This window comes from Pieris brassicae, chromosome 11 (assembly GCF_905147105.1).
Source record: "Pieris brassicae chromosome 11, ilPieBrab1.1, whole genome shotgun sequence".
NCBI classification, from domain to species: Eukaryota; Metazoa; Arthropoda; class Insecta; order Lepidoptera; family Pieridae; genus Pieris; species Pieris brassicae.
Window position 1 is genome coordinate 2,324,390 of NC_059675.1, and position 19,909 is coordinate 2,344,298.

At 34.1% G+C, this 19,909-nt stretch overlaps 1 protein-coding gene across 1 annotated transcript; it reads left to right on the forward strand.

Moving 5' to 3' along the window:
• The first annotated feature begins 131 nt into the window (after positions 1 to 131).
• LOC123716710 (nuclear receptor coactivator 6-like) lies at positions 132 to 19,156 on the forward strand. Its single transcript, XM_045672570.1, has 3 exons — positions 132 to 318; positions 15,047 to 18,510; positions 18,764 to 19,156. The coding sequence occupies exons 1-3, from the start codon at positions 199 to 201 to the stop codon at positions 19,092 to 19,094; spliced, it is 3,915 nt and encodes a 1,304-aa protein (XP_045528526.1). The 5' UTR covers positions 132 to 198; the 3' UTR covers positions 19,095 to 19,156.
• Positions 19,157 to 19,909: the final 753 nt, after the last annotated feature.

Genomic DNA, 19,909 nt, shown 5'->3' on the forward strand with positions numbered 1-19,909 from the left:
CGCGAAAAGCGACGTCTGATTAGATTTTCTTATCGGCTAATTAGACAGTTTTCGTAACGCTGTGTGAATAATTTTAATCTGTTTTTACAATTTTTAAACGACCTTATCCTATTTTCCTCTTGTGCATAGAGTACGTTTTTAGCTTTACATAATCCGAATGTGAAGGTTGGATGGAACTTTCTTTGGGGGGGAGGCTGTATGCGCACAACCACAGACGCAGTTGTAAAGAAAGCGCGCGCGATCGCGCCTGTGTCGTGCCTGTTTTTTTCTATTCCACCCCAAAGTGTATTTTTGGATACCATGAGGCTTATATTTTGGGTATGTTCGATTTTTAAATATATTATTTTATTCTCATTCTTTCTTGGCGCGTTATTGCTTTCTAGTGAAAGTTGACCAGAGCTTAGGGCTTGTTTGCAACTTGTTATTGGTTTTGGAATTTAATGGACTATAAATATTCAATAGATATTGTGACATCCGTCACTTTCTTCTGTTAAATTTATGTCTTTGTGCAAAGGTGTGTTTGATAAGCATTTATTTTTAATTTTCATCGCGTCGAAGATAGATTTTTAATAAAATAAAAAAAATATTAAAAATACATTAATAAAATTAAGAAAAAGTACGGATCAATATTTTTTTTAACATTTATTAGTATGGTAAAGTAAAAAATAAAAGAACAAAATGTATGATTGTATCGTAACTATATGAAAGGTCTTCATTTCATCAACTTTATTGGAGCCTCTTGACCGTATGCGGTTATAATAATTTAGCAGACTTATCCTTCTTAATAAAAAACATCTTAAAAGTTATCATCTTTGGAAACCATCGTAAAAGATATTCCTCTTAACGAATTGGATATTTATTAGGATTAATGCTCATTCAAAAATCATGTTCGGAACAAATTAGAGAATTTAACAATCATCTAAAAATATTACTTTTAGCGTAAAAAATAATTAATGTAATTATTATAGTATTTTAACTAAGGTAATATTTCTGTCAAGTGTTAACGCTGTAACGAAAAGATTGGTGGGGTTAAAACGTATTATATCACTTGACACTCGCTGAAAACCTGTCAATAAAATAAAAATCCTTTCAAAAAATTAACACATGCAATTTGCACGAGAGGTCGAAAGTTGAATTGCATAAACTTGCAAATATTATGACAAAAACTAGTTACCCAATATAAAAACGTCCTTTCTACGTTGCGTCAACGTGTTTGAGGAAGTGTGTCAGCGCTCAGCAGAGAATTTGCGAACGGAACTTGTATATGACCGTGTTCCACTTCGCTGGCGACGCTATAGCGATGGAGGTTGCCAAGTGCCAAAATTTACACACAAAGGTACAGTGGATTTAACACTGGGAATCGGGAACCCAATAGTTTACATAAGAGAGAACGATAAAGATGTGTCGTTACTGGGATGGTTTGTAATTTGAACTCACCTCAAAACTCATTTTTTTAAAATTCAATATGCGATTAATGACTTAATCGGCAAGATGCTTGTACAACTTAATAATCTTTTAAAGGGAAATATTTTACATATGACAGCTGGTCTTATTATAAAATTTTAACTTGCTATCAAATGTCAGTCATGTTTCTAAATTAGACGTTGCATATAAATTCGAAATACATTAGACGTGCTGATGAGGTCATTTCAAATAAATATTCAAGGAGAGGTTTTGGTTCTTTTTTTTACAGTTTTGACAGTTGACAGCTTAACTCTATGCTTCACTAAGTCTCTGGCGGCCTTATTGACCTCGAAATAGAATGGCAACATTGTTACCAAACTAATGAATGTGTTGTACAAATTAATCGTTGATATTTTGTTAGATCGCTGGACGATCACGCTTATAATCGCGATGTTTTCTCTTGTTTTCAAACTATTTGGATTTGTAATAGTAAATGATAAAACCAGAAAAAATAATTGGCTTAAAAATACTTAGTATATGCAATAGATGTAATCTAAGAATCAACTTAATATGTCATAATGAGAACATGCAACATCAATTTACATTACCTCATCTCTAAAATCGAGCTGAAATTACACTCAATTATTGTTACATCAGGCTTTGTCGAAACATTGAAATACTTGCATTCACTATGCACTTAGTGAATAAGAATGGGGTGTATGAAAACTCCATCCTATGATAGCGTAGCCTAGCGTAATAGCCACTATTAGTTCTTATTAGTTTCTTCTTACCCATATCTACTGCATATGTACTTGCAGCCGAACAGCACTCGATAAAGTGGACTTTAGACAAAAGACAAACAAATGTTATAATTATTATTATTACTTTAACTCTAAGTCCAAACTTTCTGAATTGGATTATCGTTGATTGTAATATCGAACGACTATATTGTCTTCATTTTACTCGGGTAAATCAAATTTACGTAAAAGCTTTAAGAAATATAAACGTAAACCTTTATTACGTTATTTATACACCTGGACGGTTGATTTGCATTTCAGCAAATGTGGTCCGTAGGTACTAAAATAATCCCCAATGTCTACTCTCTGATTGATAAGGATGTAGAACTTAAGCTACCAATATCGTTTTATTTTTGTTAATAATATTAAAAATAAACTATAGTAAATTGCCATTATAGTAATTTAAAAACTTTTATCAAACGAATTTTAGGTGTTATAAAAAGTTTATCAAACTACCTGCCTACCTGTTGCCGGAAGTACCAACACAGGTGCGTGATATAAATCCTTAATGGTTTTTGTGATACTTTTATGTGGAACGATTTTCAAGGAACTGAATTAGAAATTCAATTATTCATTCTTAATAGATAACGCTACTCTCAATGAATTGCCATTAAAATCAAAATATATTCAACTGGAATGTCGAAAAATTACATGCATTTATTTTGTCAATGCAAACATTACTTAGTTAATACAAGTAATAAATAATAGAAGTCGCCCACTTTGAATTTATAAAAATATCATATTAAATTCATAATACCGGGAAAACAAAGTACAATGAAGAAAGGGAGACATGAATTAGTCACGAGGCTGACTAAAACAGTTCTTGTCAATTAAGAATCTTTTACTAGATGTTAAAATCTCTAACGACGGTAGCACTGCCCAGATATACGTTTAAGCAACACGAAGAAAAGAGGAATTGGTATCGAAACCAAAATCAGATTGATACGGGCTCTAGTATTCTCTATCTTCCTCTACGGAGTAAAAACATGAACTATCCTTGCTCAAGAAAGGCAAAGGATTGGTGCCTTTGAGCTGTGCTGTGTTTTTGTGCTGGAGGCGACTGTTAAGAATACCGTACATCGTACATCGATCTTAACCAAACACCGGATTCAGACTGCTTGTGGAACGAATTATATTATATTTCGGCCATACAATGCGCAGAGGCGATGAGAACTTGGAGAAACGAATCGTGGTTGGTAACATAGATGGACCGATCAAGTGAAAGGCTCATCGTCCTCAAAACTATACGCTGTAATATGAGAGGTACTGGTCAGAAGTGGTAACAAATAGTTCACTCCAAATGTTTCCTTTCTGACTCCGCCGCTCTAACCTAATGACTGAACAGAGACTAGATGTTAAAAGGAACTATGACGTATCAAATCATTTTTAATAGACCAATACCTTATTAAAAAATATGTCCATAGTTGTATAACCAACACTCGTCGGGCGTGTTTGCTTATCTTGCCGAAGCCGCGCACAAATTATTTGAAGATGTCAATTAGGTGTGACACCCAACTATTTAATCAATTACCATCTAAAATTCGCAATATTAGCTTGTTTAACAAATTCAAAAGGGCATTAACAATACATGTCAGAGTGAATCTACTGGACTAAAATTGGAACGTGTGTCTCCCGCTCGTATATACATTTCGACATGTTAATAAAATATAGTTTTGTAATGAGAAATAAAGTTCTTTAAACATTATCTATAATCGGAATTAGGTTAATAGTGAAATAGAGTTGACAAGTTATAGAGACAGTGGGTTAATAGTACCGTTAAATTGTGATTACGTGTCATCGACTCGCTCTAGTTAGTGGACAAAGTCAAGGCCGGCAAGTTTGTTACAAAGGGTTCAATGTACGGCTTGGTAGTAGTTTACTAGTCGTTAACACCATGTAACACCATCTGATCTTCCATTTTAGGCAAAAGCTTCTTACTGTTACCATTAACTTGACTCATGTATTGAGTGAAGTTATAAAAAATCACTTATTTCCCAATAATAATTTTATAGACAATTTTCTATTTTTAGCGAATCTTCGCCATCTTTTGAGTGCGAAATGAATGCAAGTATTGTATTAATATTCAGAAAACTGACTTTCATTTCAGTCTGCATAATTAAATTAAATACAATTTTTTAAAAAACAAGTAACATTTCAATTAATTAAAAATTATTCGCTATCATTAGTAATGTTAAAATTGGGCAATAATTTGATTTCTATTAGATTATAATTAAAAAACCATATATTTCAGACTTAATGTCGAAAGCTAATCACTAAGCATTAGCATTTTTATTGAAGGAGAAAGTGATAAAAAATCTGGTTTAAATTCACGCCTAGATAAGTTATTGATTAAAAATAAATATTTAAATATGACGCAATATATTAATTATGTATTAAATACTGAAATCACGAAAGCTTCAAAGATCTCACCAATAACTATAGTAATGTGACCTCAGAACGCCCTCATCCTTACACAACATATACATATCATAAACAGCTCGTTCGATGCCATTTTTACAGAATTTTTATTTATATTGTATATCATAAACTTAGAACAAAGTAAAAACAACAACAAAAACAAAACATAAACGCTATACGAGACGCGTTCGCATTCTTTAAATAATTTATTAGCTAAATTTTTGAGTATTTTCATTTAAAATACTTTATTAACATTCTTATGAATATACTATAACTCTCGTGAACTGCCCTTATGCCCTAACTAAAGTATGACCAGCATTAAAAAAAAACAATTGTGGTAGTTTTATGAACAACCATAAATCTTACTTTGTAAAGTCTTTGCATTTAACATTAATTGCTACAAATTATGTTAAATTAAGATAACAATCATTCATCATTACAATTACATAATTTGACGTCACGAGCCTTCTGGGAAAGTAGCTCTCGCCATGACATCACATAATTGTAAATTAAGACGAATTATTATCATTATGTACCTTACGCATTTGTAATACGAGACATCCGTGGGATATCTATGGCACTTTTACTTTTTTATTAAGCGCTAACTATTCGAATATTCACTTTCGTCGTCTATTGGCTATGGTTGTGTAATTCTTACGTGTGTTCACCATACAACATGATAGACATCATTGTGATTCGGATAATCAATGTTTTGACAGGTTGAGAGCTAAATAGAAAGGTATTTCACAATTTGAACGACTTCAAAAAACCCGAAGAAGAAAATGGTTTTCATGTCTTTTTGTAAGTTCCATAACCCTCGAAAAGTACAGAAACATACATACAGAATATTTGGGTAGAGGCAAAAGGTTATGTGCCATGTAAATATTTTTCCTTAAAATAAATTTAAACAATAATAATGACAAAAACAAACTATACATACAGTGTAGATAAAATTGTTTTTATTGAATTAAAACCTAGATGTATCATTCATCATATTCATAGTGTTAAATTATCTCGTGGCTGACGCGAAAATCACTTAAACAAAAGTAGAAAGTTCATTAATTCAATGACTTTAAATGCATAATGAGATTATGAGAGGTATATTAAACAAATCATTACGATGCAGTTGTTACCTGTTATGGAGTTGTAATTAACCCCTACTTATCGCTTAGTCGTTCACTATATCGCGAGTAGCCGTGGTTGATTCATTTTGAAAGAGATACAATTCAATTAACCAAGAAAGAGTGTTTCAGCGTTTCGTTGTCCTTCAAGAAAGAGCGTTTCAGCCTTTCAAGATTCTTGAAAGGGCGGCAACGCACTTGCGAGCCTTCTGGCAATGTCCATGTCCATGGGCGGTATCATTTCACATCAGTTGAGCTTCCTACCCGTTTGCCTTCTATTACATAAAACAAAAGAAGTTCAATACGATGAGTTCGTTTTATACGTTTATTTGGTATTTAATACAGAACTAAGGAGGTACACTTCACTGGAAAAGATCTTTGTAATTACTAAAACTTTAAACCTCAAATATGTATTTAATATTTTGTTCTTATCAGTACGCTTGCTAGTGAAGTCGGCCGCGCTGTGTATTGGCTTGGAGTAAAATTCAGAGACTCACTGCAAACTATTACTTCCGTATGTTCCAATTCGTTTTTCTTATGGGAGCCAGCGTGAGAAACAGTCTACTCTTTGAGGATTGACCGCTGTTAAATATCAATCTTATTATATTAATCACGTAATATTATCGAAAGTAGGCCGTCCATCAGTAGTGATCCAAATACGTATGCAAAAGCAATTTCCGCAATTATGAAAATTGGCGATTATCGAAGTGTGTCATCTCATGGAAAATACTAAGTGACTATTAAACTGCAAGTTACTGAAGAACCTTTCTAATACATAATTTTAACAGTATTATTTTTATGATAACATTTTACATATAGATTATTAAAATTTTATTCGGGAACACGAATTTAAACATCAATTGTACTATGGTTTAAGTTAAATTTATTTATTAGTTATATGGATTCTATCAAGTATACAATGTTTACTATTAAAAGTTAAATAAACTACAATTGTTAGTTTTAGTTAAATTTAGTTGTCCACGGACAACTTATCTTGTGTACAATATCGCAATTGGATGATAGTTTGTACACGATGTTTGGTGGTCCTGATGGTGGAAGAAAAAGATGAGAAGCAAAAAACACGCAGCATGTCAAAGCCCCTCATAAATCATTCGTATGCTTTGTTATAAATATTATTAAAAGCTCACCAACCAAGCTACCTTTAAGAACCCGTAGACAATATAAAAATAATGGGATACAAATTTATTTTAAAATTAGCCCGTCAAGGAATGCATGTATGTTAGTGGGATACTATAAATATAAGTCAGAAAATACGTAAGCTTGTAAATTTTCACTCTCGCTCCAAAACGGACCGCGATCGGACTCGTCCGGCCGGAATGCAGTAGAAAGCACGCGTCGCAATGTGTACTTAGGGTTGACAGCTAAAAAAATATAGAATTTTGGTAAATAGAGCATTGGGAAAATTGCCATATGGCACCTGTTAGTCGCATTATCTGTCTTATAATTATAATCTGGATTATAATTATCCACTAGTAAGGAAAGGAAAAATGCTGTTTTCGTGTCCGCTCTATATAAAATAATTGATGGAAAAAAAGGGGGAGGCATGCTTAAAGACGCTGTAGTGTTAGTAAGTGAAATGTAAATCGAATCGAATCGAATAAAACGAATTAAAAAGTAATGAATAAAAAATTAAAGCAAATTTAAGTTTTGTCCTTGTTTGCTGCATTTCCTCGCTGTATTATACCTATTCGTTGAGCGTGGAGAGCACCAGCTCTGGGGTCACTGGTACTATTTACCAGGCGCCAACTTAAATCTTTAATTTGAGCATGAGCACTTGAGTCAAGGGCCAAGGGTATCTACTCAAAAGGGTAAAAATTCGAAGTTGGTGGAAAGACTTATATATGAGCCGTTTATTATTTTCCACCTGCAGCGTCAGCTTTTGTGCTTGTCCGAGGGAGCTAAGACGGAGCTAACGCGCAACTAGTATCCCATAACAAAGCCCGTCCCATCCTCCAAACCTAACGCGATAAAATAAATAACCTGAAGTATTATTTATATAATATCACATCACAAAAGATCTTGTCATGAAGATGATTTTTTTTCAATTTCGTTTTTCCATAATTCATTGTGAGTATGAATTGTTTCTTTAGTTGAAGGTGAACTATTTTTTATTAAAGTTTTATATTTAGAATGTGGCAACCCTACATATAGGTGTGTTTGCAGACGTGGCGACGCTAACCGAAATTGAGACCCCGTCATTGATGACGCGTTACATAATCTCGTGGTTTGTAAATAATATTGGATGAAAGTTTTTGAGGTCCTATAGCGATATATATTAGAAATATAATTTGATAATCTTAACCTATATAAGCCAGGAAATGCTGCAGTATGAAAGGTACACTGCCACAGGGACTAAACTTTTTAAAATTGTTTATATTGCTCATTATCAATTTTAAATTGTTATTATTAACATGACCTGTCGTCTAGTATTGTCTTTTATTAACATAGCTTTTACACATTAGCTATGTATTATTATTATAAACTTATAATTATTTACATAATTTTAAATTTTCCGACGTTTCGCGTGCTTTACAGCGTGCGTGGTCATTATGTAAATAATTATAAGTTTATAATAATAGTACATAGTTTTAATCCGTTTAAAAAGTGTTTTCTTTATCTGTCGTCTTTTTTCTTTTTAATTATGACTGTTTGAGTCTCAGAGCCAACGGAGAATCGCAGAATTTTTTACTAGAACATGAATTTTAATTCGACCACATTTCTCAAACCAAACTTTGTACTTGTATAGTTGCCCTCCCCAACCAACTTCATTCCGCAATATGACCATGTCAGTAGGAAGTACACTTAAACTTTGCTGTAAAAATAAGGCATTCCGAGATTAAGAATTTTAAGAGAAATCCTGTTACCCCTGAAACTAGTCTCTGAACTGAAAGTGTCGGTTGTAAACAACATGCTTAATAAAGGCATATCACCGAATATGACCGAATTCGTTAAGTTTGTCATAAGCAAAAGGACCTTTGTTTTACGCTTACATTCTGGTAAAGCTCTTATCCCTGTAACTGATAACAAAGTTCTCCACGGCTAGATAATATATTGTACGCAAGTGTAATAAAAAGATTCTCTATTCCATAACCAGTGGTGTAACTATACCATCTGGGGCCCGTGGCAATTTCTTTTGTTTAATTTAAGTTTAATTTTAATAAAATTCGAGATTTTCAGCATACTCAATTACACGTTGTATATGTCTCACTAATGCCACAATAATCACTCCTCCCTTAGGCGAGAGGGAATGGTTTGTCCACACGCTAGCCCAATGCGTATTCCATTCATCAATAGGACATAATATCTCAATGCATTTTTCATATATTCGCTAGCTTTTCGGTGAAGAAAACGTGACGAAACCTGCATACATTTACAATGAAAAAAAAAAATTGAGCGAGCGCGCGGTCCTCTTTCTTCGGGGGCCCGTGGCACTTTGCCAGCCCTGCTACCCTATTGTTATGCCACTGTTCATAACTCTCATGGGTTAAATGTAACACAACTGGACTCGTATCGCAGTACTGACAACATTACTTAATAGATGTTTTCTTTTAGTTTTATGTGATAATAGTAATTTTTTTTAACTCTTTAGTTTATACGGAATTTAAAATTAGTACTGTGAAGCAATTTTAATCAGCAAGATTAATTGACCTCTTGTGGGTTTTTGGTGTTTTCTGAACTTTTAGTTTATATATAATTTATTAAGCGATATTAAAGGAGAAAAAAAATGTAATACAAAAAAACCGCAATGGTCTTTATTACAGCCTCAGATTTGAACTCAAAACCCCATGATCTGAATGTATAGATGATAACTGCTGATGACACATACTTATTTCATTGGTGTTCTATGTGAAATCAACGGTCTACCAAGAATGTGACTCAGATCTCGTTAGAAAGTGTATCCTTCGGCGCATTTACTATATCCTCTTTGAATGATATAGGAAAAACAAAACACAGCTTTGTCTAAAATCAGAGAGAGAAGAAATTAAAAGCCTTAGGTAAAACCTTAAGGCAAATCATAATTTTGTCAATATTGTTTGCTTTATATTAAATACTGAAAAACTTATTTCACATATTGAACTTGAACAAAAACTGAATCCGTCAGATTAAAGGTCTTTAATTTGAGCTTTTACTTTTACGTTTTACCGTTTACCAATACATATTTAATTAACTTTTTTAAGGTCACCTGCGTTTCTATGAGGCTGTTCGTGTATAGAATATATTTTCCGGCTAAAATCCATGCGCTAACTTTCTCACAAGTCACACAACTCAAAACCTTATTAAACGACTATAAACATTTCAAAATGACAGCTTCATTACTTTTAAGTGGATAAATAGGTACCTTAATAATGACACAATGATACTTTCATTATAATAATAGTAATAAATTTATATTTCTATCATATCATTCTTTTTAGATATCTTTGAGCCCTTTTATGGCAAAGGCATCCTCCAAATCTCGCCTTATTGTCTGCAGTTTTTGTCCTTATGTTGCCTACCCACCTTTTAAATTTCATTCTACTTTTGCGTATATTGAAGGCTTGCGCGCCAGTTTAATTCTTTCTGGCTCCAGATTTCTGTTTATTATTACCCTTTAATTCACTTAAGTACTACTATTAAATAACAAATAAAGACATATTTAATTACCGAGTAATTATACCATTAATTCGTCTTATTTAAAGCAGTTTTCTAAGTGAGATCAAAACCTCGGAGATTTAATGTTCCATAAGATTTATACATAACTTTCTTCTAAATTCATACCCTTAAACCCAACCAAATATATATCATTGAAACGTAAAGCGGCATTTAATGCTATGAGAACAGGAATAAATAACCGTTTGTTATAAAATTATAATTGGTCTAGGGTCTAGTGATTTGAATACAAACAGGATAATGTATGGTTGGAAGAGAGAGAAGTCCAAAGGTCGTGGTATTCTTGGTTAAACTATGATATATATGTAACTATGATATGTATGATTGTAGTATATATGGTATGATATTACTACAATCAACCTACGTCAAACGTAGTCCTCTAAACTTCATTATTATACAAAAGTGTGGTGCACTGAGAACGAAACATTTAGCGTCTATTTGGGTTAGGGGAAAAAAAATTAAATATATAGACAACTCGTGTCAAGTTTGGGTAAATAAAAACAAAATTCTAAACGTCTTCCTGCTTTAGATTTTTGCCTTTAAAAGCTTTTTATGATATTTTTACGCGACGCGGATGTTATTTCGTCTAACATTGAACGATTTTGTTGTAAATATTTTGTAACCTAAACCAAACGTAGCAATGATACGGAGTATCAGTATTATTTTCATTAGCATATCAAGTTATTATTTGAAGTATGCCACAAGATTTTGGAAAGTGTCTACAAGTGTAATACAAGGTTATGCGTTCTTTTATAATTAATTTCAGTTAAGCAATATCTTTTAACGCAAGTCTTAAACATATTTATGAAATTCATATTATTTCTATATACCTAATAACGTAGACTGCTTTGATGTATATAATAATAATAAAAGCCTTTTATTTCAAATACTTTTTTCGCATTCTATTAAGGTGTCCTTTTTTGGCAATGGCTTCCTCTAAATCCCGCCATTCCTGTCGGTAAGACTTTATTATGTATTTTAAATGCACTAATATGACATGTACATACGGTTATAAATTTACATATATATAAGTTTTTTTGCAAATAAATGTAATTATTGCCCATACATATTGTTAATATTATTTAAAATGAAACGACGATTGAATGCAAACTGTACCTAGCTGGTAAATGCTTGATGTCTTCTGTCAATTGGTTGTCTTACAGATGCATTAATTTGTGTTTCATAGCTGTAGTATAAGGTCCGATATCTTTGGTCTCTAAAAAAAACTGTTCAGTTTTGACACAAATATATGTTGGTGATACGAAGTTCACCGGTTCATGTCGTCATTAATATAAATTATTTCTGGGATGTCTAAAACCGAATGGTCATAACGGAAATGGCAATTTTTACACCTTATTTACATTGACTAAGAAATGGTGAGCTAAGATAAAAGTGAATGTTTTTAATTGCAGTTAATAACTGTAACCGAGAGAACAATGGGTGTGAACCGCGGAAGTGCGGTTACAGGGGCTTTGATGTTTTGCCGTAAACCGACTTTGACTTTAGTTTTAACAGTATGAATTTAGTAATCTCAGGGATAATTTATTAAACTTTTCCCTATTCTTATAACGTCTATTTGATGACTGCATCTAAGTAATAATAATAAATAATAAATAGTTTATTTGCAAAAAAAGTGGTAAGTACATTCGGATTGATTATTTAGCCATATAAAAATAGGCATGCAAATGTCATTTTAATTATCGTATTAATTATGAATTATTTATATTATCTATTATGTTTCCCCTATCATACATCCTTCCATAGACCTTTGTATGCAGCTATGTGTATTATGTAAACCCCTAAAATCTGTCGGACTAACTCAAGGTACATAAATCACATTTAGCAAGACTTTAGTGTACTAATATGACATGTACATACGGTTATAAATTTACAAATATGTTATTTATAAACGTTGTAATATAATAAACATATAACAATAACAAACGGTAACGAAATTAGGGAATGCAATCCCGTGTAATTTTTGGGGATCAATCCCGAAGCATAATATGACGAGATCCCGTTCAAGATTGACGGGATTGGGCTGCAATGGTCAGCGATTCTACACACATCCGCTCGGGACGCTTAACGCGACATTGCACATTACATACGGTACATTGCAACGGACATTAAATGCCGGTTAGCAGATAGCACTCTTAGCACTTTGTTTTTTAAGAAGTTCCAAAATCACCCGTAACTACTTTTTAATCTCCTTGAGCTATACCTACTTTTGTTTTCTTTCAAATAATATTTTATTTTAATTAACCTCACTATCACGATTTTTTTCATCGTATTCAGTCATGTGAATTATTTTTTTTAAACTATACGAGATCCCGAAAATTTTATTTATATTTCTAATCCCGCGGGACCTCGAGTCGGGATTGCATTCCCTAAACGAAATATTCTCAAACGCTCTAAGGCACCTTAGAGAGCAGTGGTGGCGTTGCGTCAGTGTGCGCCTCTCATCCCTGAGGTCGTAAGTTCGATCTCCCGACTGCGCAACAATCGACTTTCTTTTCTTGTGCATTTAACATTCGCTCGAACGGTGAAGGAGAACATCGTTTCCATCGACTAAAAGTCCTCGGCGTGTGTCAGAGGCTCAGATCTAAAAAGGTTGTAGCGCCATTGATTTATTTTTATTTTATTTTAAAAATCAGCTTGCCGTTAATAATCCAGTGGCCGAGTAGTTATTTGGCTAAACATCGCAATGGTCATATTTCACCGTCCGTGAAGTTGTTATAGTTTTGAACGTTTTTTGTTTTTAAACGCTCCTCAAATAGTCGAATCACTGACTTGTCAGCCCGAAGGGGTCCTTTTGATGGCTGATATCGAGAGTTTTCATACCAATGCTCATTACTCACCGGTCGGAGTACTATGTTAGCATTAGGTATACCTTTGTCACAAAGCTTTTAAACAAGGTATTTTTGTAATTAAAAACAAGTTCAAAATATTTTAAAAATATGACTTGTTGCCCCTTCCAAAAGCTAGTTTCATATGGAGATGAACGGGCAAGAAACTCCATACTTGCTTTTTATAGTATTTACAATATATTGTATACAGTGATTTGATAAAATTATACGTGAACACCATGGAACAAAAACACTACTATACTAAAATAAAATCGGCGCATAATAAAAAACAATGCAGCAGATAACTAAATTATTATGTAGATACATGGTGGTCACGTATTTCTATAGAGTTTACATTATTCTTTAAAAAAAAAATAACATACAGTCAAACAGCGTAAAACGCAAGATCTTTAGAAATTATTATCTCATTACTTTAAAATCTCAACGTTCGAAAACGAAATAGTAGATCCAAGTACTAAAGCTAAACTCTAAACTGTACGACATTTGTATGTAATCAAAATTACATCAATTCAATCGTAAATAAATCACAAATATAATTGTTCTCTTGTTATGCAAACAAGGTTTTTGTTATGTGAACTAAAGTGTGGGACCACAGATTAAATAATGAGGTGAAATTTAGATATTTGCGTTCGACAACTGCCATGATACAAGCCACTAAGGTGGCATGGTATCGGATTTGATTCTCGACTGAGAGATGAAAAATGGATCAGCCCAAAAATTCTTTTTTAAGGATCCCTACTTACTACCTACGTATTAACTTAAAGGACTGGCGTCTCCCGCCTGACCCGGGCGACAACTACTCCGGAAAGACACTACGAGAAAAAAACACAAAATACCTGCGTGTAGTTTTTGTTCTAAAAAAAATTTGTGGCGCTACAACCTTTTTAGGTCTGGGCCTCACATTTCTGTATCTGTATCATGATCATTTGTTAATCTCATAGACAAGTAGGTGATCAGCTTCCCGTGCCTGACACACGGTGCCGAATTTTTATGTCTAAGGCAAACCGGATTCCTCACTATGTTTTCCTTCACCGTTCGAGCGAACGCGCACATAAAATTCCATTGGTGCAAAGTCGGCGATGGAACCTAAGACTTCAGGGATGAGACTCTCACGCTAAAGCCACTAAGCCAATACTGCTGACTAGTTTATGTTATTATATGGGTTAAATATGAGAAAACTTAAAGAACATTCAAAAGAAATCTCAGATCAAAAGAAATTCAAAAGAAAAAGAAAAAATTAAAAAATCCCACCAAAATGCTTATGAATAAAACTGGATTAATAATCACAAATTTACTATTTTTTAAAACTTATATTGCTTTCCATATCAAGTAATTGCGTATAAGACACCTATTTGATTCGACGTTTACCTATTTTGATTCTGTGTACAAAAATGCTTCTGTATCCTTATTAAGTATCCAGCACCCACCCACCCTGCATTATTAAAACCGGGTTCAAGAGGCTTATGTTTACTTTTATTGGAATTCCAACAGACTTGTGTATTGAAACTGACTATGGGTCCATAATATTTAATCATATCACAAAAGTGAAATATACTTTAAAATTTGAACTTAAATTACCGACAATAACACGGTATAACCTTAACATTTTACGATAAGTGCCGAGGCGTATGCGTTAATATTACCTTTGCTTTTCACAACACTTTCACCTTCTCTTACGCCACTGGTCACGTCAGTATTATAAATACTGTTAAATATTGACCTAACTTCACGTAACTTTTAGCTATAAATATTGTTTCTCTATTTTCAGGTTGCAGCCTTGGCTGTATTAACCCTGGCAGACGCCAAAAACTCGACAGCGAAAACGAAACCGAAAAGGCAGTTAGATAACATTCGTACACCACAAAACCTACAGTACTCCCTAGTTCTACCGCATTCCAGAGTAGCACATTTTAGATCTCTTCCCAGTACTCGAAGAGTCTCCAATGCATCGCAAAGAGCAGGAAAGCTACCGCCATATGCGGTCCAAATGGAACCGGTGGTGCAGTATTCTCAAAAGGATCCATTGTATGATCCGAGACACGATCGTACAGAAGAATCAGTCGTAAATAGAAATGATATTGCTCAATCGAAAATTCTTAACGTGAATGATCAGAGCGGTGAAGATTATGGACCACCATACGGTAGCTTACCTACAGCACCGTTATACAGTAGCGAAAGTCAACATTACTATGAAGCGCCGGAACCGATTATAGAAATTATTATCAAAGAATCTAATGAATCTCTTCCCGCACCACCTCCCCAGCCTATACTGAAGAAAAAGAAAGAACCAGTCCAGGTATTCTACGTCAAATACAGCAAAGATCCACATGCTAAAGATAAAGTTATTTATGAGAAGCCAATACCCGCAATCACGCCACCATCCAATGAAGAAGATGAACATCACGAACATTATGTAACAGTAACTCCTGAACCATACTATGCACCAACACAAACAACCACTCTCAGAGCTATTATTAAACCAGAATCGGAAATATATCATACCGATAGTAATGTCAAGGTTACTTTTGGCAATGAAGCTCGTCATTATACTTATCACAGGCGAGAAGAAAGCCCTTCAGAAAAACACGAAGAAACAGCACCGAGACCAGTCATTGCTTTACCAAATATTCAACCAACTCAAATTTCTTTAGAACGTTCGGTGTCATCAAACCCTCAGTATCAAGAACATCAGCAAAGAGCTAGTATTGCAGGTCCTCAAACGTATCACGCAGGTCATAATGCTCAAAGTCGTATTCAATTCCAACAGCCTTTCTTGAGTCAAGAACCTCAACTGCCAAGACAAAGACCACCAGTAGTTCCATTTAGACAACCAAACCAAGGTTCCTTTTCATCTGTCCCTAACCGCGCTACTTTTTCAAATTCTCCGCCTATAAACCATTTTAACTCAGGTCCGCCAATACCTGGCCCAATCGGGCCAATCCTACCGACACCTGCAAGACCCACATTTCATTCAAGACCTACAATCTCTCCTCCATTTCCTACTAGACAACATAACCCTTCAAGAACAACGTTCCATTCTGGACAACAAAGACCTCACATTCATTCACAATCACAACAACCATACTTTGATGAAGCCAAATATCTTCAGGAAAACTATCACACAATTACAACAGATCAAATAGATTCGTCAAAACAAACAATACTCCCAAATAAACAACAGTCATTCAATGTTGGATCAAAACCAAGCGCAAATCCCATTATTTTTAATGAGCAAAACCGTCCACAGCAGCTTATTCCATATAATCAACAACTGCCACAACAACGCCCGCAACAACATTTCGATACAAACAAACAAAGTTTTGGGGTAACTCCTACGAGATCTCCTTTCTTCAATTTAAAACCATCTCCCCCTCAATTAGAAGCAAACCGTCCTTTCCAACGTCAACCTCAACAACAATTTAGTTTTCATCAAGGACCCCAGACACTACGCCCTTCGGCCCAAGGCCCTTCAATTAAAAATACACATAATCAAAACGTTTTTACCAGTCAAAATGCTATTTCTCCTTCACCATCACCAATACCTCAAGCTCAATTTTTACCACAACCGTCATCCCCTCCACTATTTAGCTTCCATCCACAACCTTCGCCAACACCTCAACAAGATTTACCATCGGAAGGATCCCAGGGCCAACAAATTGCGCATGAACAAGATGTTGCTCAATTTATACCAAGAGACAGTGAATTGGTTCCAGCTATATCTAAATATGAACAGCACATAACTGTTAATGAACCTACGGGACAAACAAATTATAACAATGGATTCAGTGGATTTAACCAACCATCACCCACTCCAAATTACCAACAACAATATGTTACAAATTCACAACAACAAAACCAACAATTATATCAACGTCAGCATGATCAACAGGAACTTCGTAAACAACATGAACAAAGAGAAGAGCTGAGACATCAGCACCAACGCCAACAACAACAACAGCAGCAGCAGCAGAATCAACAGCAACAACAACGTCATCAACAGCAACAGCAAGAGCAACAGCAACAGCAAGAGCAACAGCAACAGCATCACCATCAACAACATCAACAACAACAACATCAACAACAACAACATCAACAACAACAACACCAGCAACAAGAACAAGAACAAGTACAAAATCAGCAATATTTAAATTCTGAACAGGAACAAGTGAGACAACAATTAGCTTTTAACGTACGTAAACAACAAGAAGAGATCCAACGTCTTCAAAATCAACTCATAGTTCAACAACAAAACTTGCAGCAACAACAAAGAAATCAGTATGAAGATCAGTATTCCCAACAGCAACATAGTTCACCATCACCACAATACGTCGAAGAAAGATCTCGTTCCCAGGCAAATTACGTAACAAGTACCGCCGCACCACAATATTATCAAACGAGTGCAAGAACTGTGGAAATTAAACCAACAACACAGAGGTACGTTTCCTCAACGAAAAGTCCAACACCTGAACCTAAAAAGGAGAAGAAAAAACCCACTATAGAACTTCCAGATGAAGTTCCTGACGATCTACGTCAACAACTGCTATCCTCGGGCATTTTGGATAATGCTGATATCAGTGTCCTTGATTACGACAAAGTTGGTGAAACACCTTTAGAGTCCTTACCTCCAGACCAACTTGCAAATTTCTTTAGCGCAGGAGGAGGGCAGCAAATAGCCGCAAGCGAAAACAGGCCAATTGTAGTGTCACCAAATGGAGACCGTATTGAATCAAGAATCGATGATTCTGTTGATGACGATGATCAAGATATATCCGCATCGGAAAACGTTGAAAGTGTGGTCGCCCCACCTTCCCAGAATGTTGAAATGAAAGTGGTCCACTATAATCCTGATACTGCGGAAGGTCAAAAGGTTGCAAACGATTACGTCAAAGAAGATGCAACCCAAGTAGATCCAGTTGCATTAAATGATAAGAAATATAACAGATACTTACCACTAAAAGTAAATGGGAATCAATTTCCTCTACCGGATATTGTAAAAGGGAGAAAGGTGACTTCAGTTGTAGTTCTCGCGCCAGTTCAAACAGAGGCAATAAGTATCGACCATCGTAGATCAGAACGTGCTGCAGGAGACAGTCTTAGGGGTCTAAAGTTTGTGGCTGGAGATAGTCTGCACAATCTGTTGAAGAAACCTACAAAAGATAACTTTCAGAAATGGTTTGACGTTGAAAAGAAAACTGAGACGGATCAGCAATCGGTTGTTCTCCTAGTAACTGAGTAAGTATTGTTTATTTAGTCCAGATTTAATAACGCCTACTTTAAAATGATCTTTGTAATGTTATATTAGTCAATTAAAATTGCAGTTGTACGTATATACCCTTACCCTTTCTCATCCGTTTATTGTATTAGTGTAACTGTACTGTGTACTTATATTATTGTAACGTGAAAACTGATATTATTATTGTATTAATTAATCAATACTAATTTATAATAAACTATATTAATTTGTTCATTCCTATCAATTTTACAGGAGCGAAGACCCACAAGAAGATAAAGAAATATTCATGTACGATATTTCTTCAGGCACCGTTAATAAATTAAGCGGAGAATTATCCAACGCTTTTGTTGAAGCGGCGGAAAACAATTCTCTCAGCAAAGACATTGAGCAGCTTGCCATCGAAGGAGAAGGGACACCAGAAAACTTCAAAAAAGACACAGAGTTAGCAGCAGAGGGGTCGGAAAACGTGCCATTATTTGTAGATATATCGGGATTAAGTTTAGACCAAAAGGGCGGTCAAGTCTCCATCAGTTCAGGATACAGTAAAACAAAGAAAGGAAGACATTTGAGAAGACGAATTTAACGAATCGCACGCGGCGACTGATTTATTTTGTAAATAGTTTAGGTTTAGTACTAAATTATGAAGGAGTGATGTTTTGTACTTAGTTGTAACTTTTTAATAAAAGTGATAATCAAGTTGTATTATATTAAAACAATATGATAAATGTGTTTTTTTAATAAACTCTTTATATATATTATATTATTCAGGAATATCATATTTCATATTATATAATATTCAAGTCTCGCTACCAAAATTAAACAATATATTTTATTAGTCAATAATAACGTTAAACTAAATGATAAAGCTAATTACTCAATTCAATTTCAAAGATTCTTTATTTTGTTACACAAAAATTTATAGTGTTACATATCCAATATACATTATTTCCTGGAATGTAACTTAACTTAACTTAACTTAATAATTAGACAAGTTTTGCTTTTTTAAAAACTTAAACTAAATTTAACAATGAGGTAAACTACCTACCTGGGAACTATGCAATCTTTAGATGAGATTTGCATTTTCGACATGCCTAGATTGAATAACTAAATAATATAACTTATAAATACGGTAGCACCGAGAACAAAAAGTAAAGCTAATTACTAAATACGACAAAATCTTAAGTTTCATAAAGTAAATATAAATTAATTGTAAATTGTACGACAAAATGCCTATTTGTATGAAAAACTTTCTTAAAAATCTGATAATACAATTATTAAAACTGAAAAATAAAATTAAAATCCGCTACCAGCTGCAGTCTATATAGAGTTTGTAAATAATTATCTGTGAAAGATCTAAAACACTCATCATATAGAAATGAATTGCAATATTTTTATATA

Bases quoted from the DNA above. Each gene is read 5' to 3' on its own strand.
- LOC123716710 (XM_045672570.1), top strand. From the start codon at position 199: ATGCGCACAACCACAGACGCAGTTGTAAAGAAAGCGCGCGCGATCGCG. The intron at 319-15,046 runs GTATGTTCGATT...CTCTATTTTCAG, and splicing joins CCATGAGGCTTATATTTTGG to GTTGCAGCCTTGGCTGTATT. The intron at 18,511-18,763 runs GTAAGTATTGTT...TCAATTTTACAG, and splicing joins GTTGTTCTCCTAGTAACTGA to GAGCGAAGACCCACAAGAAG.